General features: G+C 50.5%; 10 protein-coding genes across 10 annotated transcripts; 6 read left to right on the top strand and 4 right to left on the bottom strand.

Annotated features, from left to right (window-relative positions):
- The first annotated feature begins 278 nt into the window (after nucleotides 1-278).
- Nucleotides 279-1,437, top strand: BDZ99DRAFT_93462 (uncharacterized protein). The gene is made up of 3 exons (XM_033729043.1): nucleotides 279-341; nucleotides 398-454; nucleotides 506-1,437. The coding sequence occupies exons 2-3, from the start codon at nucleotides 441-443 to the stop codon at nucleotides 1,299-1,301; spliced, it is 810 nt and encodes a 269-aa protein (XP_033573263.1). The 5' UTR covers nucleotides 279-341; nucleotides 398-440; the 3' UTR covers nucleotides 1,302-1,437.
- Nucleotides 1,438-2,247: 810 nt separating this feature from the next.
- Nucleotides 2,248-2,899, top strand: BDZ99DRAFT_465936 (uncharacterized protein). The gene has a single exon (XM_033720659.1). It carries the CDS (start codon nucleotides 2,270-2,272, stop codon nucleotides 2,744-2,746), a length of 477 nt encoding a protein of 158 aa, XP_033573264.1. The 5' UTR covers nucleotides 2,248-2,269; the 3' UTR covers nucleotides 2,747-2,899.
- Nucleotides 2,900-3,463: 564 nt separating this feature from the next.
- Nucleotides 3,464-4,638, top strand: BDZ99DRAFT_93470 (uncharacterized protein). Its single transcript, XM_033729044.1, has 2 exons — nucleotides 3,464-3,623; nucleotides 3,675-4,638. Exons 1-2 carry the CDS (start codon nucleotides 3,562-3,564, stop codon nucleotides 4,513-4,515), a joined length of 903 nt encoding a protein of 300 aa, XP_033573265.1. The 5' UTR covers nucleotides 3,464-3,561; the 3' UTR covers nucleotides 4,516-4,638.
- Nucleotides 4,639-9,203: 4,565 nt separating this feature from the next.
- On the top strand, nucleotides 9,204-10,577 carry BDZ99DRAFT_479569 (uncharacterized protein; the record flags this gene model as incomplete). The annotated part of the gene is made up of 2 exons (XM_033722248.1): nucleotides 9,204-9,428; nucleotides 9,489-10,577. The coding sequence occupies 2 exons, from the start codon at nucleotides 9,204-9,206 to the stop codon at nucleotides 10,575-10,577; spliced, it is 1,314 nt and encodes a 437-aa protein (XP_033573266.1).
- A 1,230-nt stretch (nucleotides 10,578-11,807) lies between these two features.
- On the bottom strand, nucleotides 11,808-12,545 carry BDZ99DRAFT_523762 (uncharacterized protein; the record flags this gene model as incomplete). The annotated part of the gene is made up of 1 exon (XM_033725827.1): nucleotides 11,808-12,545. One exon carries the CDS (start codon nucleotides 12,543-12,545, stop codon nucleotides 11,808-11,810), a length of 738 nt encoding a protein of 245 aa, XP_033573267.1.
- A 1,534-nt stretch (nucleotides 12,546-14,079) lies between these two features.
- BDZ99DRAFT_523763 (uncharacterized protein) lies at nucleotides 14,080-15,705 on the top strand (the record flags this gene model as incomplete). Its single annotated transcript, XM_033725828.1, has 1 exon — nucleotides 14,080-15,705. The coding sequence occupies one exon, from the start codon at nucleotides 14,080-14,082 to the stop codon at nucleotides 15,703-15,705; it is 1,626 nt and encodes a 541-aa protein (XP_033573268.1).
- Nucleotides 15,706-15,981: 276 nt separating this feature from the next.
- BDZ99DRAFT_465938 (uncharacterized protein) lies at nucleotides 15,982-16,809 on the bottom strand. The gene has a single exon (XM_033720660.1). It carries the CDS (start codon nucleotides 16,794-16,796, stop codon nucleotides 16,209-16,211), a length of 588 nt encoding a protein of 195 aa, XP_033573269.1. The 5' UTR covers nucleotides 16,797-16,809; the 3' UTR covers nucleotides 15,982-16,208.
- Nucleotides 16,810-16,868: 59 nt separating this feature from the next.
- Nucleotides 16,869-17,375, bottom strand: BDZ99DRAFT_523765 (uncharacterized protein; the record flags this gene model as incomplete). The annotated part of the gene is made up of 1 exon (XM_033725829.1): nucleotides 16,869-17,375. One exon carries the CDS (start codon nucleotides 17,373-17,375, stop codon nucleotides 16,869-16,871), a length of 507 nt encoding a protein of 168 aa, XP_033573270.1.
- A 113-nt stretch (nucleotides 17,376-17,488) lies between these two features.
- Nucleotides 17,489-18,947, bottom strand: BDZ99DRAFT_523766 (DnaJ-domain-containing protein; the record flags this gene model as incomplete). Its single annotated transcript, XM_033725830.1, has 3 exons — nucleotides 17,489-18,042; nucleotides 18,302-18,632; nucleotides 18,714-18,947. The coding sequence occupies 3 exons, from the start codon at nucleotides 18,945-18,947 to the stop codon at nucleotides 17,489-17,491; spliced, it is 1,119 nt and encodes a 372-aa protein (XP_033573271.1).
- Nucleotides 18,948-25,973: 7,026 nt separating this feature from the next.
- Nucleotides 25,974-26,773, top strand: BDZ99DRAFT_538518 (uncharacterized protein; the record flags this gene model as incomplete). The annotated part of the gene is made up of 3 exons (XM_033726642.1): nucleotides 25,974-26,141; nucleotides 26,181-26,211; nucleotides 26,241-26,773. 3 exons carry the CDS (start codon nucleotides 25,974-25,976, stop codon nucleotides 26,543-26,545), a joined length of 504 nt encoding a protein of 167 aa, XP_033573272.1. The 3' UTR covers nucleotides 26,546-26,773.
- Nucleotides 26,774-26,800: the final 27 nt, after the last annotated feature.

The following is a 26,800-nucleotide window of genomic DNA, read 5'->3' on the forward strand; positions in this document are numbered from 1 at the left end:
CATATATCTCATCCCAACGCGCTGCCATCCAGGTCCTGGGAGTCCGAGCCGTCGGGCTGACTAGCCTCCACTGCGGAAGGCGGAGAAGATACATGATTGGCACTGCTGTTCCCATTAGGTGATGATCAGGGGCTTTATAGACGGAACTGGGTATGGATTTCGGCCTTGGCATTGGCGCTTCCGGTTATTGCTACTAGTTCGATCTGACGAACTGTCACGTGACGTCCAAGTGATTACCTGAAACAGCCGCCCATTCACTAGCTATTTCGTTGACCTTTTCGGTTCACAAAAACCCTTGCCGACCTCCTCACTTGAAATCGACTCTTTGGCAGAGTCTTGGTGTAAGTTCATACTTGCCATAGCATAGCCTGCCTATCTAACCAAAGTCAATCTCTAGTCAGCTTCTCATCGCTACCAAAGTCAACCCAGTGGAAGTTGAAATGCCGCAGAACGCGTAAGACCGCACGCCCTAGTTGCTACCATGTGGGATTGACATAATATGCAGGCTCCAAATCGCGACCCCGGCACCCGTGACAGTGATGAGTCCAGCCGCGGACGCCGTCTTCTCCACTGTAGAGCTTCTGGAGGAGATCCTGGGCCACCTATCTCCGCGCGAGCTCTGCCGGCACAACATAGTCAGTCGTCACTGGCGTGATGTGATCAGCTTGTCGCCGCGGCTGCAGCGCAATGCCTTCCTGGCTTCGAAGTTCCCCGCCATGACTCCCTTATCTGAGAATGGCCTTCGGGGGCGCAAATTAGACTACTGCGAGTTTTCCAACGAAGATCAGGGAACTGTGGCGGTGAATCCGCTCGTGCACGACATCTTCGACACAGAGGTAGTGGCTGGCCAGGGCCTACATCGAACATTTGTTTTCTTCAACAAAAAAACTGGAGACGTCATTCTCGACATTGGACACGCCGTCGATCGCTCTTCCCAGCTCATCGCAAATATCGAGCGTGTTTTGGGCGTCAACGTGGAGATTCCCGGGTGGAGACTGAACGAGCGCATGCAAGACACCTCCTGGCAGCGGATGCTGGTCGTGGATCCACCAGCGACGAAGGTGTTGATGGTTCTGGGGCACCGAGAACTATACTTTTTTCCACAAATTCGATACTGGGCCAGCCCCGGGCTGCAGATGGGCGAGTTGATAGATCAAGTTGTGGCACAGCTTCTGGTAGACAAGGACGAGATGGATAGGGAGTGCGGAAACGGCTTGTTGATCTCGGATACAACTCGACATAGGCAGATGTGGAGCAACGCTAGGGAGATCAAGGATAGCAAGATTGGACTTCTTGCCTGAGCTGATGGAGGCTAGGCTTTGTTGAGGCAGATGCAAAGCTAGGCTGGAGGAACGGGATTTCATAGCTTGCATTCTAAATTGGACATCAGTAGCCCCTCTGTGGGAAGTTGTATGCTGGTCTCAGGCGCTGTTGCCTTTCAAATCCCTTTTCTCTCTAGGTAGAACTCGTGGTTCATATCCTCGATTTCTCTTTTCGTGATCCCATCAAATCCCTGTTGCAGTCGAGCTTTTTTCGATGAGAAATTGAGCATCTTTTAGTACCAGAAGGCAACATGGTTCGGGGGTCACGTGGACCCTCTGGACATTTCACCGACAACCGTGTCGACAGTCGCTCCCTCACTTCCACCCCTAACAACGCTTACTGCGGAAGAACTCCGCACCTCGGTACCAAGAAGGGCATCGGTAAGACCCCAAACTCCATTCAACAATCTTGCAAACTAATCCAAGTTGCAAGCTCGACATGCATCCTCCAGATCCACGCGCTCTCACCGTCGAAGCTGCGCAGTCACTCGCGCCGGAAATAAGCCCATCCGAAGCCGTTTTTATGATTGATGCTGGTGCAGATGAAACCTGCGGAGAGCCAATGTAAGTACACGTCTCCACATGCTACTATAGCAGTCTAACTGATTTCTGGTAGGCTTCCAAACCTGTCTTCCCCCACCGTCAAGCAGTCCCACACGCAAATGATAGGTCCAGCTGCGAACGCCGTCTTCAACACTGTCGAACTCCTCGAAGGGATACTGTCTCACCTGACTGTTCGCGAGATCTGCCGCTCTCAGATGGTCTGCCGCACCTGGCGCGATGTCGTACAAGCCTCGCCATGCCTTCAGCGCCGCGCGTTCTTAACTTCAGCATTCCCGGCGACGACGACAGGGATGACTGCAGACTTGGACCTCGAGGATTGCAAGTTCTCTCGTCTGATCAACGAGGCTACGGAGACTGCAGTTCTCAACCCACTCGTTCTCGAGATGTTCAATACTCAATCGCCGGGTCAGTTCACTGTAAAGGTGCACGATCAGAGTGGGGAAGTCATATTAGACGTCACACACGCCTTCATCATGCGCAGACAGCTTATTGAAAATATCCTCGATCTGTTCGGCGTGGATGTCAAAGCTCCTGGATCAACCAGCACCACCATAGAGGCTTCGTGGCAGAAGATGTCGGTCGTAGATCCGCTAGCAACCGTTGTGAGCATGATCGTGATGAAATGGATGCCCTTATTTTATCCGAGCCCCTTGGGTGTAGGTGCTCATACTAGTGGTGCTCACGTACGGCGCTGGTCCAGCAATGGCAATGGACTAAGGCTTGGAGAATTACTGGATCAGGTTTTGAAGGGGCTCGCGAGCCGCGGTGACATCGATGAGGAGTGCGAAACCAGACTGTCGATTTCGGACAGCACGAGGTATAGCTGTATAAACTTGATGCCGCAGCCGCGGATAGCGTAGCGAAGACTGCAGGTGTGCCTAGATCTTGGGGATCGACTGGGACTTTCTGGGATATACAGCGGCATTGGTAGGTTGACTGTGCCATGCTTCGTTGTTCAGGTACCGTTGCTGGGCTTCTTGACACTTTTGCGTAGATGATGATAGCGGCGGGGGCCCCATACTTCTAATGAATGAGGTGTTTGCTTCACTGTAGTGTCCACACCTCTTCAAGCTACTTGAGTGCCATTGCTGGGGACCGGTAAATACACACCCCCTTCTTAGTAGTCCCACGCCCCCTTCTAAGCATTCACTCCTCATATAATCTACTCTCTTATTGGCTTTAATGCTCGGGCTATTGCCCCTAGAGGCATATCCACTTACTTACATTCTACTTCCGCGGTAGATTAGTCGCAATAGGCCCCCTGTGCGGCAATATACAGTCTATCGACTGTGCTAGAGTAGACGTGTGGCAGAGTTAATTTAGTGACGTGGATTCACAATTGCTCAAGGAGGAGCTGGCCCGGCTAAAGCAGCGAATAGAGAGATTGGATGATATGGGGAAAATAAGTGAGTCTTCAAAATCGAAATGAGATGCGGAGTAAAAAGTCACGTGAAAGCTTCGCGTCGTCACCGCTTGCTCTTTTATACTCCACCCAACTCACCACGCAACTCATCACAAATTAGTTCAAATATCGATCACTACCGCGGAGAGCTGTAGTAAGGTATCGCCCTACATTTCCTCAATACAAAATCTGACCTGAAACTGCAGGCCCGACATACCTCCATCTCCAGGTCCAGACCTCGCCGCCACCATCGATCCAGCTCTCGCACCGCAAATGAAGCCAGGCAATGAAGACAACTCCTTTGCTCCGGCCACTAATGATGACCGCGAGACCCGGTAAGTTATATCCTTCCATCGAGAAATGCACCAGCTAACTTAGCCTTTCAGGCCCGACGTGGACAATTCTCCGGATCACGACCTCACCACTACCATCGAACCCACCGAAGCGACCAGCTCACCTTCAAATCCAGCCGCTCACGCTGTCTTCGCGTCTTACGAACTCCTCGAGGAGATCCTAACCTACCTCCCTGCTCGCGAAGTCTGCCGTGCTCAGATGGTCAACCGGACTTGGCGCGATGTCGTACGCTCTTCACCGTCGCTGCAGCGGAACGCTTTCCTGGCTTCGGCCTTTCCGCTTGTATCCCGGAAGCCTGGCCACCGGTATATGGAGGGCCGCTCCCTTGATGAGTACGGCTCCTTCTGGGCTGGGCTCTATGGTGACCGCGATGGGGTCACAGCTTTCAACCCACTCGTTGACGAGATATTCAATTCCAGCCCTTATGGTCAACCGGACTTCTTAATCAAATCCAACGCACAGACTGGAGACGTTCTTCTGGACATTGCCAAGAATTGGTTCAATGAGGCATATTACCCTGCAGATCTTAAAGACCTCATTCCATTCATCGAATGCGTCCTGGGTATCAATGTGGAGATTCCAGGATGGAATAAGGATGTCAAAGAAGCCTCTTGGCGACAAATGCTAGTCGTCGACCCGCCAGGTACCTGTGTAGCGATTGCTGTGGGCCAAGAAATAGAACAAGGAAATTATGAAAGGCTGCCGGTACGAGAGTGGGCCAGCCCTAGCCTCACATTGGGGGAGTTGATAGATCAATTAGTGATCCAATTGGTGGAAGACAACTGTATTCCTAAGGAATGCGGTGAGGGAGTGCTAGTCTCGGAGTCTACGCAGCACCGCAAGCTGTACACGTATATATATAGAGTGTATTAGGGTGGGTGACCCATACCGGGGACAGAGTCGATACAGATGGCTCGGGTAGACAACTCTTCGTGCGCTTGGTCGGTGGTACTATCGCTGGCGCATGACAACTACTAGCCTAGCTCTCATGCAATCAAAAATTCTATAAATTACTTCCAAAGCGTGTCTACTTTGCGGTGCGGTTCTGCAATCCCACAGCAATCATATCGTTAAAAAGTATCAGCTTTGATGATCACACGATCTTGCCGGGACGACTCTGTGTCTCCTAGCCTGTCCTGATGAGGCAAGTCGTCTTTGCAAGGAATGAGCTCTTACTTCGTAGGTTCCAGCTCACGGTCCTACATTCGAATGAATCTGCCCTTGCGAAAGGCTATCCACGCCGTACTCGAATCCCGAAAGTGTCAAGACTCTGACTAGCCTTCAGCCTCTCACGTCCTCAAATCGACAACATTAACCATAATAACCAACTTCTCTTAAACCATAAAGGACTTTTATACTTTATATCCCCTTCCGGATCCTACAACGGCACGTCAATAGAAAACAAGCGAGCAATCATTATTCGCATTTCCATGTACGCCAAACCTTTTCCAACGCAGTTCTGCGGGCCCAGGGGAAATAGTACTGCCGCTTTCCTCACATCACTCTCATACGCCGCGTCGATCTACCGCTCTGGCAAAAACTCATCCGGATTCCTGAAGTTCGCTGGATCGTGGCACGCAGACCACTGTCCACAGACACCGTCGTGCCGCCCGGCGCCCGGGACCCGAAAGCCATCTATAGTATCCCCGCCCGGCGGGACTTCCGTAGCCTCGAGCCGCTTCCGCATTTTCGCGTGCGTGTGCTCGACGTGATACGCGCCTGCGTCAGCGCGCCGTCCTTGACCGTTTGGAAGAGCATGTGCACCCATTCCTGATAGTCCCCTCTGTCCAAGCACCCAAAGCTTTGTCTGAAGGCCAGATACCCCATGGTGTCGAATGTGAAATAGTTGAGTCAGTAGCAGATGTTAGAAGTCTCCTCCTCTCGCGTTAGTTTCCGCAGGTTAGACACCATCGTGCTCATGTAGTCTTGCACAATCGGCTCTTGCTCCATGAGCGCCTGCTGCGAGAACGAGTGGCTCAGGGCCTGCCGCTGGCGCCCATGGTCGGTGTCGTCGGGGACGTATTGGAGGGTTGTTGTGCTGCCGACTTTGACGGGCCCGTATGAAGTGGTGACTTTTTCATGCTTTGGTGGGCGGGGCGGAAACCGTAGACGTCGTGCATGGCCTGGGCTGAGCTGAAGGTGAGCTCATTGGGGCCTAGGCGGAAGATGGGGCTTAGGCGGAAGACGAGGGCTAGGCTGAAGATGGGGCCGCATTTCTCATGATAGCGGTTTGAGGGGAAGCGGCCTCGGAGGAGGGAGAATGCTGCTGAAAGGGCGGAGACTGAGTTCCAAAATGGGCCTTGATGTTTCGCGAGAGGGTGTAAATGGCGTCTGTAGACAATGAGACTAAAGAGATACAGTGAAATAATGCTAGCGATTGTAGTTCTAATGGGGGATATACGTCCTGGCTTGTTCGAAAGAAGAGCTATGCTTGAAGAATGTTGGCGTTGGAATGTGGTTGACCACTGGAGAGATATTGGAAACATGAGGCAAGGCCTTAAATGTGGACTAGAATCAGAAGCGCGTCAGTGTATTTGCGTGGAACCGGTTTGTGAACATATCCGGGGAAGCATACCTTGGGATAGTCTACAATAGGAGCTCCTTTCCTTACCCCTCCTCATGGTCCGTGCTCCTTCCGCTTCCGGTAAGTTGTTCATCGAAAAGTGTTGAGCACAGAGCGACTTCAAACCGCATTTCTAATTAATTCGTGTAAATTCAACAACGCGACCTGAGGACCTATCCTCCGGTTCTAGAGAAGAACACATGAACGCGAAACTTTCTACGACGTCAAAATTTAAATAGAGGCGTTGGTTGTGGAGATCTAGTGTTCGAGGTGGATAGTGCTTGAATCTTGGAAAATCACTTGGGCGCGACGAATGCGGTTGGGTAGAGTCATGAGGGATCAAATCTACTGGGCGGTGATATTCGCTGTAGTCTGTGGTAATTAAAGGATAACCTAACCTTTAGACTGCCTAATTATCTACAAATCCCATCAGGACCATGACCTCTCTGAACCCTATACTGTCATGACCCACGGATAATCATGAGTCCCATGCCCCCACTCATGCCACGTCCCCGAAGCAGCTACCACCTCAAGTCAATCACCGTTGAGTGGAGACTCTGCCTGAATGTCTACGTCTCCAGTCCCAACAACCCTTGTATAATCCGGTGTTCATTCCAGAAGTGCTGCAGCGTCGAGGCAGTGTCCTTCTGAGCCTGATCAAGCTCTGTACTCTGCTAGTAGGCGTTGCGGACAAATTCGAACAATCTCCATGGCGTCTCGAGCAAATATTTATCAGAAGAATTCCTTCTACGCCCTGGAATTGGAGCGCTTAGAGTCAGAATGCCAGAGTTACGCGCGGCTCTGAATTTTGATTGGATTGCCTGGAGGACGAACTTGCCGGGAAGTAATGAGGGGAGATTGAAGTCTAGTGCGACATTAGTGAGCGCATTCACATTTTTCGCAACGTCTCGCCAGCTGCTGTCCTGTGACATCGCCTCTTCAGTTCGTTGGAGGAAGTTTTGGCCTTTGCTGTTCGGCTTGTCTGGGTCAGCATCATGCTGGAACATAAGCTTGATCACATCACTTGTCTGGTCGCCCCAAATGCCACATAGACCTTCATCTAGTGCCAGTCCGTCTTCATCGCGGCACTTCCAATAATCATTCGGATCGGCACCGCGCTCCAATAGCTTCTGAATGAAGCTGATGGAAACTGAGCAGTTTCTCAGCGCCTCGCAAAGCACCGTCGTGTCTAATGCGGCTGCTTTGTACCTTACATTCGCAGCAGCGCCAGCTTCCAAGAGCGTAAGCGCTATCTTCCCATGGTTCCCCTCAAGAGCAAGGTCGAGGATTGGACAGTAATGATCGTGATTGATTACCTGGATGCTGAGGTCAGCACCAGCTTTGAGCAACAGGTTGACGACAGTGCTATCGTCTTCTTTCAGGTTGCGGACGGCGTGGTGTAATATCGGGAAGTGTTGGTCGGAGTGCCAATTGACATCGGCCCCGTGTCGAAGGAGAAGTTCAAGTACGCGAGTATCTGCACATATATGAAGGAAGGGCTCGTTGATCTCTCCATCAAGTCCATAACCCGTGGGGTTGGCGCCGTGCTCGCTTATTAGAAGATCTATAAGCCCGAGGGTCTTGGTCTCCCTCCGGTCGCGCCGATGAGTTGAGTTTTGCTTACGGAGCTTCACGATCGGTGTTTGGTACTCGATACGGCACTCTGGGGACTGGGTATTCATGCATTGCATGTATCTTAGGATGTTGTACAGAATTCTAGTGGCTTCGTTGGTGCTCGTTCGTCCAAGTTGAGTGGCTTTGTCGATGAACAATTTCGTGATGTCCACAAGGTTGTGTTCTCCGGCGCAATTCCCACAAGTCACGAGATCGTATAGAGGCCAACCTCCCGTGCCATTGTTTTCTATGCCAGTGATATCATGTTTGAAAAGATATCGCGCGAGTCGAACCTCGCATTTCTCCACGGCCCATTCAATGGCTGAAATAGTAGGCGACGACGGATTCGGCTTCTGTGTAGTTATAGGAGTAGGCCGATCCGCAATCGCTCGCTTGTGCAGGTCGGCTTCAAGAAGGGTTTGATAGCGCCAGCTGGTTAAAGCAAGCCTACCTAGGTGCTTGTTGTCTAAAAATGATGCAATTTCTAGCACCAACTCGTTTGACAGTGCCGACAAAAATATGTCGGAAGTGGAATGTGTTTCGGACTGGCGTGATTTAAGTGGTGTCCCGCTGGGAGTGATGTTGTGGGTAGATGCAAGGGAGAGGTACATAGTTTTAAGGTTCTTAGGTGGGTGCCTAGGGGATCGTGGCGCAGTAATGCTAGCGAGGCCTGACCAATACCAATCTACGCACGTAATACCACACGTCAATGTCGCTGGAAAGGCAAAATTAGGTTTGCACACATTTACATTCAACAGGCTGGCCGGATAGCCTCTCTCTAAAAGATGCGTTGCCGTTTAGTTTTGGTTCTATTTTTAGAAACAGACCGGCGCTTAAATGAAAACCCCCTACCCCCTAGAGAGGAACTAGGGGGTTAAACGCGCCCGGATACGGGCATATGCTGAATTGAGACTCATCCGTATACCCTGAAGCGTTCATGATGGATGCCCAAGCGTAATTAGTTGAAGTAACCCTTTAGGTACACAAGATACATGATAAACTTCACTGCAAAGTCTTTGATGGGGGCTTGCAATCGAACGCCGCTCTCAAGGAAAACGTAGGCTGTGATACCACAATTAAGTCCTATTTATAATTGATTGCTGCTATTAACGAAGTTCGCTTTTGGAGGACTTGCAGCTCCATATCAAGATATCGAGCAGCGGCGATATCGACTGAAGAAAATGAAAGTGATTCACTACTTGGAGCGCTGCCCCTCTAGCGCTTTTCGAGCATGAAGCCATTTTTACACTGTGAACAGATGATCCGTCGCCAATCTTATAAATAGGTAAGGCGTCTCCCAGCGACTTGTCCCCAAAACACTTCACTTCTACCACCGGTGCAGCGCCAGCCCACCAATGCTGGACTCCAAAACTGCATCCTCAACATGTCTTTTTGGGATCCCTCCAACGAGCTGGTCCTCGAAACAGCTGCATACCTTGATGACAGATCTTTTGTTAGGCTTGCTGGTACTGCTTGGTGGTATCAAGACTTGCTTCGAGACGATCTCCACAAGCGTGCAATCGCAGACCGGCCCCGACATGATGGGGACGTCTCTTCACCTAAGATTTCAGCCATCGAGTGGGCCGTTGATCACGGGAACCCAGCACTTGTATGATACCTTTTCAAGCACGGCATCACAGGACTCGAACAAGACGTTACTGGATCACAGCATTGGCCTACCTACGTCTGTGTAACTGCTCGAGACTGTGCTATTGCGGATATCGTCACCCCATTTGTCGTCAAGGCGGTTGAATTGGGCCGAATGACCACCGATGAGGCCACTAGGGTCTTGAGCAATGTTATTTACCACCTGTCCAGGCTGAATACCGAAAATGTAGACAAAGACTCTCGACATGCCTTTTGGTGCACAGAGGAGAGACCGAAGGCAACTAAGCTCACGGAGCTTCTTCTTTCCGAACACGGTGCCAATCCAACCGAACTTTTTCAGAACAGAGAATGCACTAGATTGCTCTGGACGTCTCTCTCACTTCCTCATATTTTCGAGCTGCTAATTCAACGCGGTGCTGACGTCAACGGCTGCTCTAATTGCTGTCTCATCCTATGCTATACGATCGATCAGAGCAATATCGCCTTGACCAAACTTGTGCTCGAAGCAGGCGCGGATCCGAGTATCGCCGTTCCTTGGCGGAGAAACCCGCTTCTAGCAGATGTAATATGTCAGGGAAAGACCACTGAAACATTCATGCTACTAGAATATAGTGCAGATGCCAATGTCACATACGACAAGGGCTCTGGCATGGGTAGTACGATCTTGTGCGATGCAGTCGAAACCGTCGGAACTTTGCAAATGTCGATCTCTTTCGAAGATCAGTTCCGGCCCATCAAAAAGATACTGGAAAGTGGGGCGGACCCAAACGGCAACCTAAATCGACACTACTCAGCACTCGACTTAGCCTTGTTGAGTCCCCGGAGCGATAAAGAATGTGCTGCCATGGTCAAGATTCTGATTGAACATGGGGCCGACGTGGCCAAGGTCGATGGACGTGGCTATAACCTCGTGGAACGTATCGCTAGAGAGGGCAACGAGCGGCACACAGATCGTTCCGGTTTGGGCCACTTCAGGACGCTTGTTGCAGTGGCACTAGAGTTGGGCCTGCCGTCCTTACTTCCCGGGGAACACGTCTTGGAAGGCTGTGAGCATACACTCGAGAAGGTCAAGAACATCACAAAGCACAAACGTAGGGCAACACAAGAGACTGCGTCAACCATTGGCTCACTGAGCTCATATGAAGCTTGATCCTTGTCGTGTTGGATGCCTACGAGAAGATCGGGGACTCCAGTCAAGACGACACTGCCTGCAAACTTCGTAGTTTCTGGGAGGAGCACCAAGCCGATATCGAAGAGCTCCGGAGGGAGATTGGAGAATAGATCCTGTGGATTGGCATCATTCGCCGTCTTGGTTAGATCGTCACTGGCCGCAAAGCGAACAATGGGAATCGATATACGGCTTTTTTGAGTGGAAATGGCACGGTTGACAATTCCTTTTTCTTGGTTAATTGAACAATGAGTGATTTCAAGTAAAGCCTCATTAGCTGTTCAGGACACAAGGATTACTGGTACTTCACTTGCTATATCGTGCAACCGTCGTGAATGTACCTCAGTGTGTCTGCGATGTATGCAGGGCTGCCATAAGTGTTGTAGACGAATGGACTCGGCTATTGTGGATGACAGCCCATAGGGAAAATGAGGTATCCCTCGCTAGCACGTGCGGAGAGTGGAGGGGATGCGATGTTCTGTGCTCTTCACATATCGCAAGGCATTCTGCAGTTATAAGAGGTCCCTTGAGCCGTGAGATAACTGTGAATAGGTAAGAAAAGACTGAACAATTACAACGTAGGGACGAAATTGAAAGACCTCTTGTTAATGACAAACGAAACATTAGATCTATGTCATTTCTCATGTCCATAAACTTCAGTGGCACTTCTCAGAGGCGAGAGATTGTATCATAGCGTAGATGGCTGCAAATAAACTGTAGTGACATTTTATTTTGAGTATGTAGAGAATGTGTTGAAGAACTGCTGGCTAACTCGCGATAAGTGTGATGTGGCGCCTATTTCCTCTACGTCTTAGCTCTTACAAGAGTTCTTGGGATATCTACTTCGCCTGTAGTTGTGAAACGAAAACGGAGACGAAAACGGAGACAGACAGAGATTTTGCGTGAAGAAAGTGAAGAGTTCCCCATGTTGAAAAAATACCTAAGCAGTCTAAAAAAGAAACTACTTGTGTTGTCCGCTCTCACAAATGAGTGTATGAGCAAGTTCATGCCAAAGTGCTTTAAACAAAGCTGTTACGACCCAGGTGCGAGATGTCCATGCCTTGAAGAGTTTTAATTTCAGTGATTTGTATTAAGATGTAGCGCGAGCTACCTGGACCACAGTATGTTGATTAGTTCTATGGTGTTTTCGATAAGCTGCAGCATCTCGTCTTAAAGTACTCTAACCAACTAATCCGGGAGAGGTCCCTGAGCTTATGGGTCATCCAAAGACTGTATCCAAATCCCATATAAGAACCACAGCATCGGACCCCAAGCCATAATCAGAAACATCAAGAAGACTACCCGCTCTCCCACAAACCCCAACTGGATAAGTTTTGTTGGCATGGCCCTTTGTAGCTCGCCGGTCACAAGCGGAAACCTTGTGATCAATTTCTTGATATCCCTCCTCTCCATCCAATCTTCGCCGTATCCATCCGCGAACCCCTTCGACACCATCTGTACAAGCAGGTCGTCTGCTGGCAGGGCACCTAGTATCCGTACGCGCGGGTCCAAGAATATATATGGCTCGTCCCTTGCCAATGTCGCGATGTGTCTCCCAATGTGCTCCTTCACGAGCGGAATATCCAGCACCTTCGCCGCCATGTAGAGTTCGATGTTGCCGCCCAGCCGTGCCCGGGTGTGTATTGGGTCGATGTTGAGGCTGTCGCATGATTCGATCATCCAGTCTATGATTGCGGCGATGGCGTCTAGTTTGATGTATGCTCCAGTGATGCGGGGGTCGCAGGTTTGGGTTTCGTAGTGTTTTTTGGTCTGGGGAGAGAAGGCAGTGAGGACCGCACAGGGAATCTTCCGGACGGGTCGGACTGTATCTCCGTCCATTATCTGAATTTGGACCGTCGGACTGAGTAAGAGAGCGTGACGAGCATGGCGAGACATGGTGGAGATGTCCGACTCAGCATTGCGAGGCTGGAGCGTTGGGGGTTCTGTCATTTTGACCTGTGCCGTTGTAGCGTGTTACGGCGAAGGATTCTAGTGAGAGACCGAAGTGGATTCTTTACCTGACAACGAACTGCGCTAATGAAATGCCTGTCACGTGTCGTTGCTTTCACCGTTTTCTAATTGGCTGGTTCCCAGATTGCTGTGTACGTGATGTATTGGATGATGATGATGATAGAGTAGAGAAAGAGGTCTGGAAGAAGGTGAGGCTATAGAGTAGGTGACGTGCACCTGCCGTTAGCCTTCACCGCTACTCCCTGACAGTGCACCTTGATTTCTCAATTTGTATACTAGCCTGTCCTGAAGTTGAAATGCCTGGATCAGTATGCCGGGCTCTTTAATTTTCCCAAGAGATCACTGGTGAGGTCCTATTTTAAGGCCTTATGTATCTATTTCTTTTGAGCACCCTATAACGTATCAAGCAGCCTTTGCGCAATGGTCACCCTGGTGGGTGCAGCTGTGCGTTGCCTGCGCCGAAGGTTCGATTCCCAAGGTTATCAGGAGTGGATAACATGTATTTGCACTCGATAAGAGGCTGCATGGTATTCGTAGTGGAGGCGGTCCAGTCCTAAATTAATTAGTTAATGGGGCCCGCTATAACGGTCAGGTTGGGGGCCGTCTGAAAGGTAAGTCATAGTTTAGTTTTTGGATGTAATTTCTTCTTTTTGTCTGGTGTAGCTTGGGATGGAAGGTTGGGTGAAAGCGTCTTCATTTAACACTGCGGTCGCACGGGCAAGCTACCTGGCTGGGAACCGCCTCGTAAGAGATGGCGAGAGAGCATGCAACTGGTGGACTAATCGCCACCGCCGTACCAACTAGATACTAATTCTGTCAATCCAAAATTTCCTCTCCATCTCTCTATGTACCTGGTAGCCGCGAGATGTTTTGATATTAAGTCTTAAAACGCATTATCACGCCCGGGCAGCGTTGCGATAATTAGGGATGTGTGAGTGCTAGGTAACTGAACGGAGATTTAGTTGAGGCTATCTGTCTCTTATATATCAAAACTGTTATAGATCGCTAGTGGAAGAGCTTTCTAATCTACAACCGGTTCCGAACACGGAACTCAAGAGGTCTAAATGTTCATTCACAGTCATAGTGTTTGAGGACACGGGTAATATTTTGACTGACCACTGCTAATACTACGACCACATTCCCGACCAATTTGAACCCTGGCTTCGCGTGTTATACAGTCTGGATTCAAAGCGCTGCAAAAGCATGGACCATTGGGTTGCAAGGAGGCGCAGCCAAGGGCCAAGGCAATGAGATGTGTTAATGGGAGACTATGAATCCCACCAAACAACTATATAGAAGACATTGTGTGACTGCTGAATGGCGTGGCCTGGACTGAGGTAGGTTGAATGGCTAGAGTCACGTGACTCAGGCGCTTACGTGCTTAAAATAGGAACTTCCAACGTCCTTTCTTCAACAAACAACAAACAACTCGCTTCCACCACACGCACCACGATTACCCAGACAATTACACTTTCTCTGCCACTTCTTGATACTAGGCTCACCATACTCAGCTATGCCGTTTTCGGCGCTGCCTAACGAGCTGGTGCTTGACACAGCCTCGTACCTAGACGACGCATCCCTGAGTAGCCTCTCTGAAGTCAGCTGGCGATACTACAGCTTACTTGAAGGCGAGATCTTTAAGCGTGCCAATGCGGATCGGCCAAAGTCTACTCCGTCCACGGATGTCTCTAACGTTGAATTGGTTCCAGCAATCGAGTGGGCTGTCGCGAACGAAAAGGTACTTCTAGTGCGATATCTCTTAGATCACGGCGTCACGGGTATAAACGCCAAAAAAAATACCTGGGATATCTTCTGCATCGTGGCAAGCAAAGGATACGCCCATATCGACATTACTTCTCTTTTCGTCCAGAAGGCTGGCGGACTTGGCTGGCTGGAGCCCACAGACGCAACCCGGATTCTCCATAACATCCTTCCAAACATGTTCTATGTCAAGAATGCTCACCTAAAGCCGCCAGGGTATTCTGCTGTTTCTGCACTGAAGAAGCAGGATGGCGGATATGACAAGGACCAGGGGCGAAATGTTCGACGACACGACCCCGATGGCTCCAAGACCGTGAAGCTTATTGAACAGCTTTTGCGGACATACGATGCAGACCCGACCAGATACTCCGGCGAAAAGTCGCCTCAATTTGGCTCTTTCCTTCATCGAACCGCTGATTACCGCATCTTCGAGCTGCTCATCGATTACGGAGCGGATCTCGAATGGAGCTCTAGCCTCCGTTGGCCAATCATTCACCATCTGATCTCGGAAAACTACAAAGACGACAGCACCCTCGTCCGCGCGGTGTTGGAAGCAGGCGCGGATCCAAATCAACTCTGGCGTGAGTGGGGCGCTAAGAGTGGCGGCGCGCTGCCACTTGGCCTTGCCATACGCAAGGGGCTGTTTAGGGTAGCTAAGACTTTGGTGAAATATGGGGCCTCCACCGATGTGCGATACACACCTTATGGCTACCACAACATTGAAACAACTCCTTTGGTTGAGACCATTCTATTCAGTAATGCGACTGCTCAACTCGAGCCTCAATCGAAGTTCATTGAAGCCCTGTTGGAAGCTGGGACCGATATTAACGACCGTGCTATAATTCATGGCCGTTACGTCCTGCCGCTAGACGCGGCCGTGATGAACCCGAGAGGATATAAGGATCGTGTGGCACTCATCCACATGCTACTTTCTCGTGGTGCGGATCCCGAGAAGAAAAACAAAGACGGTCGCAATCTCACCCAACGCATCATGCAATGGAAGGAGAGTGATCACGCGATTCGGATGAGCGTCCTTATCCAGATCGCGTTGGATCTGAAGCTTCCTTCATTGCTGCCTGGAGAGTACGTCTTGCACGCTGCCTCTGAGGCCTTAGCAGACACCCTGGAAACCTACAAAATCAGCAACAGTCGGTACTCCCTAGAGCGTCTCAACCGCTCTACATCCAGTCACGAAACGCTGAAGAAAGTATGGGCAACCTTCCAGCTTGTCTTTATGGCGTACAAACGTATCGCCAAACCTGATGACAGCGTCGCTTCTACCGTCCACGACTTCTGGGACAAGAACCATGCTAGAATAAAGCGGCTCTTGGGGACTGCTACTCCTGCTGCGGTGTTGCCACTTCAATTTGGGTTCTAGCTTGAAAGGTGGAGGAATCGTACCGACTAGGGCGTCTACACACTGCTATCCACCTGTTCAAAACAACAGTCTGTTTCTCTTCATTTACAGCTACCTTCAATTGAGAACACTACATGAGATCTGAGACTATGCGGTCAGATTTGCAGGGTGTCGACCTTTACATCCATATCATTGTTACTTTGCACAGGCCAAGGCGTCTGTAGAGCGCTATACACGTGTCCAGAATAGCAATGAGATCTTCTTTATCTAGAGCTACAGGCAACTTGAAAAAAACTACGTGATGCTAATAGCCCATATCAGATTTGCAGCCGCTAGAAATAACATCCGCATCATAGCCGGCTTGCATCTGCCAGGGCGTCCACAGAGCGGCGTATACATGCTCAAAACAACGTCCTAGACCACGACATTTCCACTTACATAGAACTAGAAGGGTCCTCTATGTTTTCAAAGCTATAGCTTAGAGTTGCAGCAGCTGGAAATGACATCATTCTGTAGTCCCAGTTTCATGCCCGTCCTGCCCGCTCCGGCTGCCGTCTCGTCATAGCCTTGACTCTCATCATGGCTTCGTCGAGTGGCGCATTGCCATGTGCCAGGAGCTGCACGCGAATGCCGCTGTACATGCACTGGGTGATAGTCATTGCAAGTACGTCGGCCTTGTCACTTCCTGCGTCACCGAGTATGAATGACACATGGTTGAACGTGTACGAAAAGGCCTTGATCAGCACTTGTTGCTGCTGAGTGGAGAGCCAGGGCTTCCACTTGGCCACTTCCGCTTCTTGCTGAGCGGTCGTCATGAATGGTGTTGGCGTTGCAGGAGTTTTGGCGTTATCGCTGAGAAGTAGGCGGCGCAAGGAGAGCCATCCTTGCTTCTCTGACGCGGAAGTGAATCGCATTGCTAGGGCGGCGTTGTTGATCCATTGATCCGCTTGCCGATTGGCGTCCACGCGGCCGATCACCATCTTGTGTTCACCATTGCAGATCAGAGGTGCTCCTGGAGGTGCGGTGAGCTGGATGGTGAGAATGGCCGAAGACGTTGACTCCACAACCTTGCCAGACCACGGCGCCCGAGACCCGCTTTCGTCATCAGCCATCTCGAGGTTGACGGATACCTGCGACCCTTCCGTGGGCGCGAGAGAATTGGCTGGGAGAAGAATTTCGAGTGTTCAAGTATAGCCGTCTTCGGTCCAGAATGTCCCATCGTGAGTGACGCCGTCGTTGAGGCTGCCTCCAATACGCCTGAAGGTGGCGTCTCTCTCGTGAAGCAGAGCCGGAATGAGTGCAGCTTCCCATGCACTCGGAGTCTTGAGATGTGCAATCTCGTTCACTCTGAAGAATTGCGCACCATCTGGGAGAAGCACCCAGGTTGGTAGTGGCGGTTCCGCTTGTAAGCCCTCGTACCAACGTCCAGAGTCCACCGACACATTATAACTGGTGTGGTACATGGCGTAAAACCACCCATTGACAGGCGGATCAGTCCATTTCCTGGCATCCATAGCTGGTGTCCATCCACCCACTGTTTCGATGTGAGAGTGGAGGTTTAGCTGAATGTATAATGTTGCCTTCGATGCGTCCTGGATAGCTCTGAAAGTAGTCTGACATTCAGTGCTTGTGAGGATGTTGGGATGATACGGATAGCCGTTTCCTACGATGTCAAATCTTGATGTAGTCATTGGTGAGAGTCAACGGTGTTTCGGGGAGCTTCCGTTCGCCTCGGATGAGGCTGGCTTCCATATCCGTACCCAAGGCCTCATAGCGGCGAAATACACGGTAGTCGATGTCGCAGTCATCGGCGCCATATATCAATGTATTGAATCGATAACCGGTTTTTCCGTCCCACGATGGGCTCGCGGACTCTCAAGTCAAAGGCTGGCATAGTGGATAAATGCGATCTTTTCCATTGACAGATTGTATTGCCGTTCATCTCGCCATTCGCACGGTCGCCGATGACCATAGCCTTGCATTGATACGAGCTCGTGAGGTGATCAGCCTCAAGGTTACCGTCCCAAGGTGCGGGCAGCGCCTTCGCGTCAGGTGTGTTCGCGGTGAAGGGGACGTCATACAAGGGCGCCTGCAGGAATAACGGCGAGAAGTCAGTTTCCTGGAGTGCCTTGATGTCGGCGATTGGCTTCAGCACATGCATGCTTCGTAGAATCCCATACCGGCGCTGGCGAGCGTCGGCTTCTTGTTGATTGGTCGCGTTGATATCGGCGTGGTGAGCAACTATAGAGTCGCCTCTGCTGCTGTCGGTGTCGTGATCACACCACCGGGACTGGTAGAGCGGCTGATAGTACTTCCGAGCTCCGAGGGGACGAGGCGCTTGGTAGTGTTCGTAAAGCGCTGTGGGAGAGAGTGGTGTCAGCTGGAAGAAGGCTGTTTACAGCAGGGCGTGATCCAGAGATAGTGGCTCGTATGATACCTAGGTACGCTGGGAAATGGTGGCCGATGCGCCTCCGTGAACTCTGCAGAGCAGGATCTTCGAAAACAAGGTCTATAGTCAAGTTGCCGGTGCGAAAAAGGGCTATCCAGGCATCTGCAGCCTTTTGGAGGCAATCAGTGGCGTCTTTTCTATCCTATGTAACGGCACCATAGCGCTGACACGCAATCATCGCGACCTGTTTTGCTTTGCCATAGGCAGCTGCTGTCGCCGCGGCGTGAGCCCTGTACTCAGCAGTACCCTTCCGTGGATGGAGATAGCGGTGGTTCTTAGGATGGCCTGTGTATGTGCCCTTTCTCACCTCACAGCCGGCATCCTCGGCGGCTTCTTGGGCTTTTTCCTTCGTCTCTGTAGCCCGGGCGAATACTGCGGCAGCTGTCTCACGGAACTCGCTGGCCTTGCGCTCCTCGACCTGGAGATCCACGATGGGGAGAGTGGGCTTGCCTTGCTCATTACATGGAGTATCAGTATCTCTGATGCTATTCAAGAACTCCTACATGTCAAAATCATCCCGAGCGGAAGACGTGCTAGCGCTGGGAGAATGCCGTTCGCTCGAGCCTTACTCCGCTTATACTAAGACATGGTTGAGCTTTGCGCGCTCCATGTCAATGCTAAGTAGATCATAAGCGTTTTGGATGTCCTTGAACTTTCCTTCGCTGTGTGATCGTTCCTTTTGATACCGTACCTTGTCTGGATGATGGGGTAGAGCGAGACGGTGGTATGCAGAACGGATGCCATTCTCATCCGCACTGTGAGAAACGCCTAGGGTTGCGTAGGGATTGAGAAGGCTCGGCATAATTATGATCATGCTGTTGCTAATGGTTCGACGGAAGTATTAAGAGAGTTCCATGCTTGACGCTCTGATATCTGCTATTGAAAGTTTCTTCTTCAATTTCCCACATAAAGTGAGAGAATCAATGAAAAAAGGTAGATGTTTGATATTTGGTGTGCCTCGGAAAAATCCTCATCGAACACACATTTAAGAAGATATTGGGGAAAGATTGGGTAGGGATGTGCAAGGAGAATTGGAAAGGGGAAGTGGGAACACGGCGCGATGTGAAGGATGTTGTCTAAGCAGACCGCCCCATTTCAAAATTCCTTCGTCCCCGACCCATGCATGGCCCCGGTCCCCGGAGCCGTCCCACAGGAGGACGTCCCTCACTCCCGGCCATACGCCTTGGGCAGCCCCGGTTGACAGCGACGTTGCAAGAACCGCCTACTTGCGCCGGGACCTGAGACAGGTTGCCGGACTGTTGTGCTGAGGATTGGCTTGCAGGACGTGACCCCATTTGACGAGGATCATGAAGGCTGTGGTAGACCCGCCGAGCAGAGGCCCCGGAATGCTGGTGCCAATGAACCTTGGAAGGCCAAGGAGTCCCCGCTCCAGGGTGGTGTAAGTCCTGTAAGTGGTGTAAGTCGGAAGTCGTGAGGTGCAAGTCGTCCCAAACCACATACCTCTAATCCCCAAACCCAATCCCCAATCCTATGTCCCATGTCCCATCTCCAACTCCCAACTCTTGAACCCCAACTCCCGTATCCCAAACCCCATGCCCCAATCAGTCGTAAGTCCGTAAGTCGTGAGTCGTATGTCGGATGTCGTCCAAAAATCCATTGGTGGAAGACCGCTCGAGAGGCCGAAGGTCTGAGATGAATAATGATTAGCTTCCAATTGGTGAAAGAGATTAAGCAAGGGATAGTGAAAGCATGTCATGTTTGAATCAGAGAGAAGATTAGTCCTTTAATCATCAGTGCTAGCCAAGCAGGTCACAACGTCAGGCAGCCAATCCAATCATACATGCGCAAACGACTTCAAGGTTTTGGTTGTCCTGTCGCAATGCATGAAGGATAGGCGCCATCAGGAGAGTTAGTCAAGGCCGGTCTCGGTCTAAGGATTGTCCTCATCATTACAGGTAGGAGGGAGGATGGTACGAGATGAAACGCTTACCGTTTGCGGAACAGGTGAGGTTGGCTTGGTGTCGGCCGCCATGAGAAGAATCCAGTCAGATCGAATCCAAAGGGTGAGATGGATGGGCAGAGTGTTGTTGGAGTGAGGAAGGATGGTCAAGGCTGTCGAAGAGTGGAGGAGTGATGAGGTGAAGGGGAGAAGTCGACATTTTTTCAAAGAGAAGGAGGAGGAAGAGGTTGTTGAGAGCTGGAAAATTGGGGGGCGGGCGAGGCTTTATAGCCAAAACTTTGCTGCCAAGCCTGATCACGCCACCGTCCAGGCAGCAGTTTGCAGAGGATTCTATGAGCTCTGTGACGTCAGTGGCGTCAGGTGAAGTTGACTCTGTCAAGTCTGCTGCTTCACTGCGCCCGCGGTCGCCATGGGCGCGCCGATGGCAAGGTGAAGGGATCACTTCCTTGAGGAATGCGAAATTGTCTCCTATGTGGCCCTCATAAGCTCTCACCAGTTCGTGCGCATATCTGTTTTAGTGGTGATGGAATGCCAGACCAAAAAATGTTGGGATTTGGAACTGCATCCAATTACCCCTCACACTCTGCGTGCCCCTTTTGTCACAACTTGTAACTAGACAGCCCCACGCTGCAGCTTTAGTAGTGACTTTGAGCTGTTCCCTAAGAGCCTCGCTGACTTACTTTGAGGTGGCTCAAGCAAAATTGTCTGTCTGTCTTGGTCGGGAAAATTCTCCCATAGAATTACGCTTCGGTGCCCAAAACGACTTCAGATCTTGCGAAAGATCAAATCGCCTGTGTTTGAGAAGGCCCCAAGTATACGAATGGAATGCAGCATCATATGGCAAAGTTTTTCAGCCTTTGGCACGTCCGTGTTCAAGTTCTATATCAGTGGCATGGCTCATTCCCCGTCAACACGTGGCCATTTTTGCGCGTATTTTAGACGTTCACAAGCACGTGGAGCTATCAGAACTTCATGATACATAACAGGCTCCCCAAAGGACATAGAGTCCTACTGAAATCTATCTCAGGATGGAAGGGGTTGGAAAAAGGGGATACACATCACGTAACCCTAGACACCATCCTACCCTCTCTGCAGTGTGGTCAGTGACATAATTCAGACCCTGTACTCTCGTACTATTCTCTCAGTGTCTATGAAAGTTATGTAGTTGCTTAACTAGGGTGGCTTGCTTTGCCGATATCATATCACACCTCCCGCAGACCCGCATGGCTATGAGATCCTCTGGCTGAATTAGATCTCTACGCTCATTCCACGGTTGTGGAATAGCAAAGGTCGAAAGCTGAGGATTTAAGTCAGTAAGACGCGGAAAAGATATGAGGGCTTGAAAAGCATAAGAAGAAAGTTTGGGCAAAGTGAGAGAATTCTGAGTAGCGCGGAGCCATCGCCGAGCTCGCTAGACACAAGGATGACATGCTTGAGGCAAAGGGAAGCTAAGCAAAACATCCGCTTGGAAAGAACATTCAAAAAGGACCAGAAGGCTCGTAGGAAGGCGTTGGATATGTAATCAATTTACCTTGCCGGCGGAGATCCGGTCTTGCAGTTCACTCTGGCTGTCATCACGGCTTGATCAGGAGAGATAGCAAATACGACTCGAACTCGTTATGCGCGGGCACTAGTATATCTAAGAAAATTTTCGAGGAAGGAACAACATCTTGAATGCTCTATGTTTTGTATCGCTTTACGAGAAATAGAATCTCTGACCCAGAACGCATACCAAATCAACAAGGCGACGAAGTACGATATGGGCGCTCAAGGCCAATAGCTCAGATCCCTGTCTTCTAACAAAACCTCATATCTGTATGCTAGAGCCACTCCCGCCTTCTCGTATCGCCTCTGCAGGTTGTCTTTGTCGAACTCCAACCTATACAATTCTGAGCTATCGGTCACCTCAATGTCCTCATCATAGGCCTTATCCACCAGATGGATGCGCCGAAGATGCGGAAGGTAGTCCGGAAGCAAAGGAAGCAGATGTTTAAAAGGTTGGAGATCGGGATCGCTCCTTTCATGTTCTAACCCTTGCCATTAAAGATTCAACTCATGAACATACAACCACATAAGGAGTCTTAATGACTCAAGAGATTTTGGGAGACCTCGTACCATCTGCCAAGTGACATCTTCGGGTTGCTGCTGTCCAAGTGGTAGAGACCAACCGTCTGTACGGAATTCCAGCCGCGTGAGCTTTTCAAAGTCGGCAAAGGAGGGCGACAATTGCTCAAGGTCCCAGTCCAGTGTGAGACCCTCCAGAGTATCGTGATGAATGCGGAGCCTGCGAAGCAGTCTTTCTATAGCGAAGGATTCTTCTCCCTTTACGGCACAGTGAAATCTCCTCAGCCCTTTGAAGGATCACAAGAATGGCACGAGGATGTATTCGTGACTCTGACCCTGGATAGAGACGTCTGTGATATTCGAAAGCGCTCGGAAGTTGGCAAACATGTTGTCGTACCGCATGAGCTGTACGTTCGAGCGTTCGTCGAGTTCGTCTCCATTGTTCTTGATGCAGAGCTTCTGCAGCGAGGGAAAACACAGCAAAGAAGCGTCGTGTTGCCGTCCGGCGACTAATAGACCAGTGCGTATAATGCTGTGGTCTTCAACGCCACCGCCTCCTACTTCTAGGAACTTGAGGGAATTCAAAATTGGCCTCGTGGGGATTTGAGCTAGCTTGGGTAAAAGACCCAGGACGGCTCGCAGGTCCACCTCCAACCGGAGCTCTTGCAGGCCCGGCACGAGGGAAAGAAGACCCGCAAGCAGGGCCACGAACTGTTTCTTCTGTATCCCGGCGAGCTAGAGTAGTCTTGGAAGATTCATGCCATTGACATGCTCTAGTAGCTCAGCCCATGCGGATTGTTTCGCACGCCATGTACGGTTACGCTTTTGGGTAGCGTACGTCGTCACGCTCAGCTTCTGAACACGGTTTGCGAGACCAGGCTTCGCGTGGAGAGTTTGAAAAAGCGATGCGGCATGGTGTTTCGCGGGACGAAGGTCAAGCATGAGGTTGACATTTCGAAATAAGACATCTTGCGTGCATCTGGCGAACTGCTTGGAGACAAGGGCATAATCCCTTAGATGTCGGTTGTGGTAGTCCTTATTGCCTGCTGTGCCAGTAGGACATGACCTCGGTGAGCAACTCGTCGGGCAAGCCCTCGATAGTCGTAGTCTGGTGGTGATTGGCGCTCATAGTTGCGATGCGTCGTGGCTTCAAAGATGATGCAAATAGAAGAAACGAAGGCAATATCAGCTATGTCCAGGCGGCTATGTGAAGGCAATGTTGGCGGCAATTGTAGAGATGGTGCGGGCGGTGGTGGCGGTGGTGGTGGTGGTGGTATGTTAGGTTGTTGATGGCGTTGGTGATGAAGAACAAGCTACTTGTGAGCTTTCAATAAAAATGTTCTAGACTTCCAAGGGATAGGCCCCAAGTCACTGTTTAAGTGCTTGAACTTACACTGGTGGACAAAGTGAACGTAGAAGGTGAGGCTATATACAAGAGGTGACACGTGCCTGCCGTGGCCCTCACCGCTACTCCCTGACAACGTTCCCGCGAGTGTTCCCATGTGCCTGCAACTCCACGATCCTCTCTCGTAGGTGTACTCTGATCCACGGCCTCGCAATCATCTGATCATAATTACCTTCACCTCGACAGGTATGCAAGTTGTTTGTCTTGTTATATAGGAGTGGCCAAAGGCCGGTCTGATGATTGTACCAATGAAGCTATCAAACTAGGACATGCCTGCTGAAGCTCCACTAGAGAGCCAAAGGGCGACAGGATTCATAGCAAGCCCTTTGCCGCGACGAATATTACAGCAAACTAAGACGTATGATATGTGATGTTAGCGACGACAGTTTTGTGTGGAGGTTTGAGAGTTGGAGGTTCCTAATCACTACCTCAACTCCTGCTTCCTACAGGCATGCTGCAAGACTGTCGTTCATCAATTCCGCCTCGACACCAGGACGAAGTAGATTGATATTTTGTCCAGACCTTGAATCGTAGCCTTCCTGAGTGTTACTGAAACTAATGTAACGAATATTGAGCGGAACTTTGTCGTCTTGGAGTCATGGGATGAGGCAGCGAAGGGTTTCCAGATCAGGATCGTTCTTGTCCTCATCAGCTGACTTGCCGGAGGCAGAAACTCACTCTGGATTGAATGTGTGATAACTTCCAGTCAAGAAATTTCAAGCTGCTAAGTGACATCGGTGGAGAAAGGGCAAGCATTTGGACGGTGATTCCTGAGGCACATTATGGATTAACCTAAGGTTCAGATGACTGTTTTCTGACCCAGAAGTTTACTTGATATCGTGAGAGTCCAGAGGTGGCCGTTGGTAGAGAGATTTGGGCCTCCATGCCTGAACTTGGGGTGGCTGCGAGATTGACGCAACGTGAGCAAGAGCCCTTATACGAGTGAGGTGAGAGAAATAAGGAAGATGCTGCCTAGGAAGAGAGCGAATGCGTTCTCATAAATGATTAGCCTACTACCCTAATGGACAGCCCTAGAAGGCGCAAACAAGCAAGCAATCAGGGCAGCTGATTCTGAACACTTGTATTGAGTAGTCTATTCGATTCGATCGAAGCGCGCATCGCAGAAGGCGCCTTCGCCTCGTTTTAGTAGTGTTGAAGGGGGGTCGACGTCGGGATAAGGAATGCCGGATCTCGGCCTGGCACCACTCCATGACGACGACTTGCAGCTGTCCTTTTCCGCCCATCCCTTCCCTGTGTCATCTTTTGTTGTCGCTTGTTTCGCTCAACACCTTTGCTTCCTGAAATAATGATATATGAATATATTTCCACGTGAGTAGGATGTCTGTATCCCCTTCAGCCAATCGTCAGTGTCGGTGCACATTTTACCGAAAAGATAAGAATGTCTTGCCCAGTTTAGATGATAGGATTGACTGAATCTTGTCTCATATATACTAGACTCGAGTTGAATAGATCATCCTACTGATCCTCACTCCGCCGTAGCTCATTAAAATTGCGAAGATCTGATTCAAGACCTTGAACATCCTTCAAAGCAACAGCTGTATATGAGCACAAGCGCACGATAAAACACTGACCACCAATCTGCGCTCAAAGTTCCTGCAGGATTGTTCAGAGGATCAATCACGCATGACTCGCCTAGATACACCGCCGCGCTCCGTCCCGTTTTCCCTAGGATCTGCTTCCTCCAAGGCGGTCTAGTTCAGCGTATGCATAAGGCGCTGCATAAGGGGCACCGCACAAGGCACATTGGAAATCCGCAAAGACGCCTACTTCACCTTTCAATTGCGGCATCACCCTGGATAGCTTACGACTTAGTCAAAGGGGTACGCGTCGTTGCCGCACGTTACCGCTGTTAGGTCTTGGCATTGCGAAATCCGCTATAGTCGTCTCTTCCCTCACCATCTTCCCGGACTCTCCAATATTTCCTGGGACCGAAAACACGGCAACCGACGTCAAATACAAGCATAGGCTTACGATCCGGAACGCAGCCATAAATAACGCGGCGATCATCTTTCTACCACCTCAATTTACTGTTAGGCCTGCGAAAGGTACCCATTCCGCTCTCGCATCTCGGGTTGAATCCGCGGCTTTCAGCTTCCAGACATCGACGAATCATACCGCCTTTACGTCCATCTGTGCTTTAAATTTTCGTTGAGGGTTTCGCCCGTCTCTCTATTTGACGCAATCATCAAGATGCCTCACACATTTACTCACGCCTCCACCACCTATCTCCACCTAATACTACACGCAAGTTCCCTCCTTCTTACTTTTCCCGCGCCCTTCCTCTTCTTTCTCTCCCTTTACGCGCTCCTCGTCGCTAGCATAACCTCCCCTTTTACCCTCCTCTGGCCGTACATCCTCTCTTCGATATCCACCGGTTATATTCTCTCTCTCGAACGACGCGCGCTGGGTGCGAGGACTCTGACTCGGCGATGGTATGGAAGGCTGCAGGGATACCGAGTGACAGCTCTGCTCGTGGTATATCTTCCTTTTGTGGTGGCGGCTATTTTTTCGCGGGGAATGCGGATGATGATTGCGGAGGTGGTGGGGTACAGCAATATGTTCTGGGAGATAATTGGGTGGTTAAATGTGGCACATTGGTAAGTAGTGCTCTGCTTTCTTCTTCTGTCGCATGATAGATGCCTCGTGCTGGCGCTATGTCCGCGACTGGTTTGCTTGCTACTCTCATAAGTTCACAGGCTTTTCTACTTCGCCAATGACTCCCTCTACCCTTCTCGTTCACCCTAGTGTTCTCCACTTTTCAGCTAAATACCTGCCATACCCGCCGAAAGCTAACCCTCCTAGGCTTCTTGCCCTCCTCAGCGCGGCATACACCCCTTTCTACCATCTCCCTCGGCAACCAACTAGCCCCCTCCCATCCTACAACGGTGAAATCCCCCTGCCGACCGATTCGCGCTACACCGATGAGCGACTCGACGACAATGTCAACCCAGAAGACGATTCAGACATGCCACTACCAGCAGTTCCTCAACCTTATTCCTAGAGTGCAGATATCGAAGCGCAAACGGGTGGAGGTCGTGGGCGGATTCGTTAAGATCATTCGAGGAGAAGAGAGGAGAAGAGGGGTAGAGGTTTTTAGTACTCGGGTTAGGAAGCGTAAGAAACATTGGATAACTAGTGTGGGGTCTATAATGATTCAAAGTCGCATCCCCGTATTACCCACCAGCCTCTAATCATGACCAGATGTGTTGACGCCGCCTTTCTCAACCTACCCCGCGCCTCGTCCTCAACAAATCCA

This window comes from Mytilinidion resinicola (genome assembly GCF_010093595.1).
Source record: "Mytilinidion resinicola strain CBS 304.34 unplaced genomic scaffold BDZ99scaffold_16, whole genome shotgun sequence".
Taxonomy (NCBI): domain Eukaryota; kingdom Fungi; phylum Ascomycota; class Dothideomycetes; order Mytilinidiales; family Mytilinidiaceae; genus Mytilinidion; species Mytilinidion resinicola.

Coding starts and splice junctions, on each gene's coding strand:
- BDZ99DRAFT_93470 (XM_033729044.1), top strand. CDS start 3,562: ATGAAGCCAGGCAATGAAGACAACTCCTTTGCTCCGGCCACTAATGAT. Junction 3,624..3,674: donor AATGATGACCGCGAGACCCG/GTAAGTTATATC, acceptor TTAGCCTTTCAG/GCCCGACGTGGACAATTCTC.
- BDZ99DRAFT_465936 (XM_033720659.1), top strand. CDS start 2,270: ATGTTCAATACTCAATCGCCGGGTCAGTTCACTGTAAAGGTGCACGAT.
- BDZ99DRAFT_465938 (XM_033720660.1), bottom strand. CDS start 16,796: ATGGCTGATGACGAAAGCGGGTCTCGGGCGCCGTGGTCTGGCAAGGTT.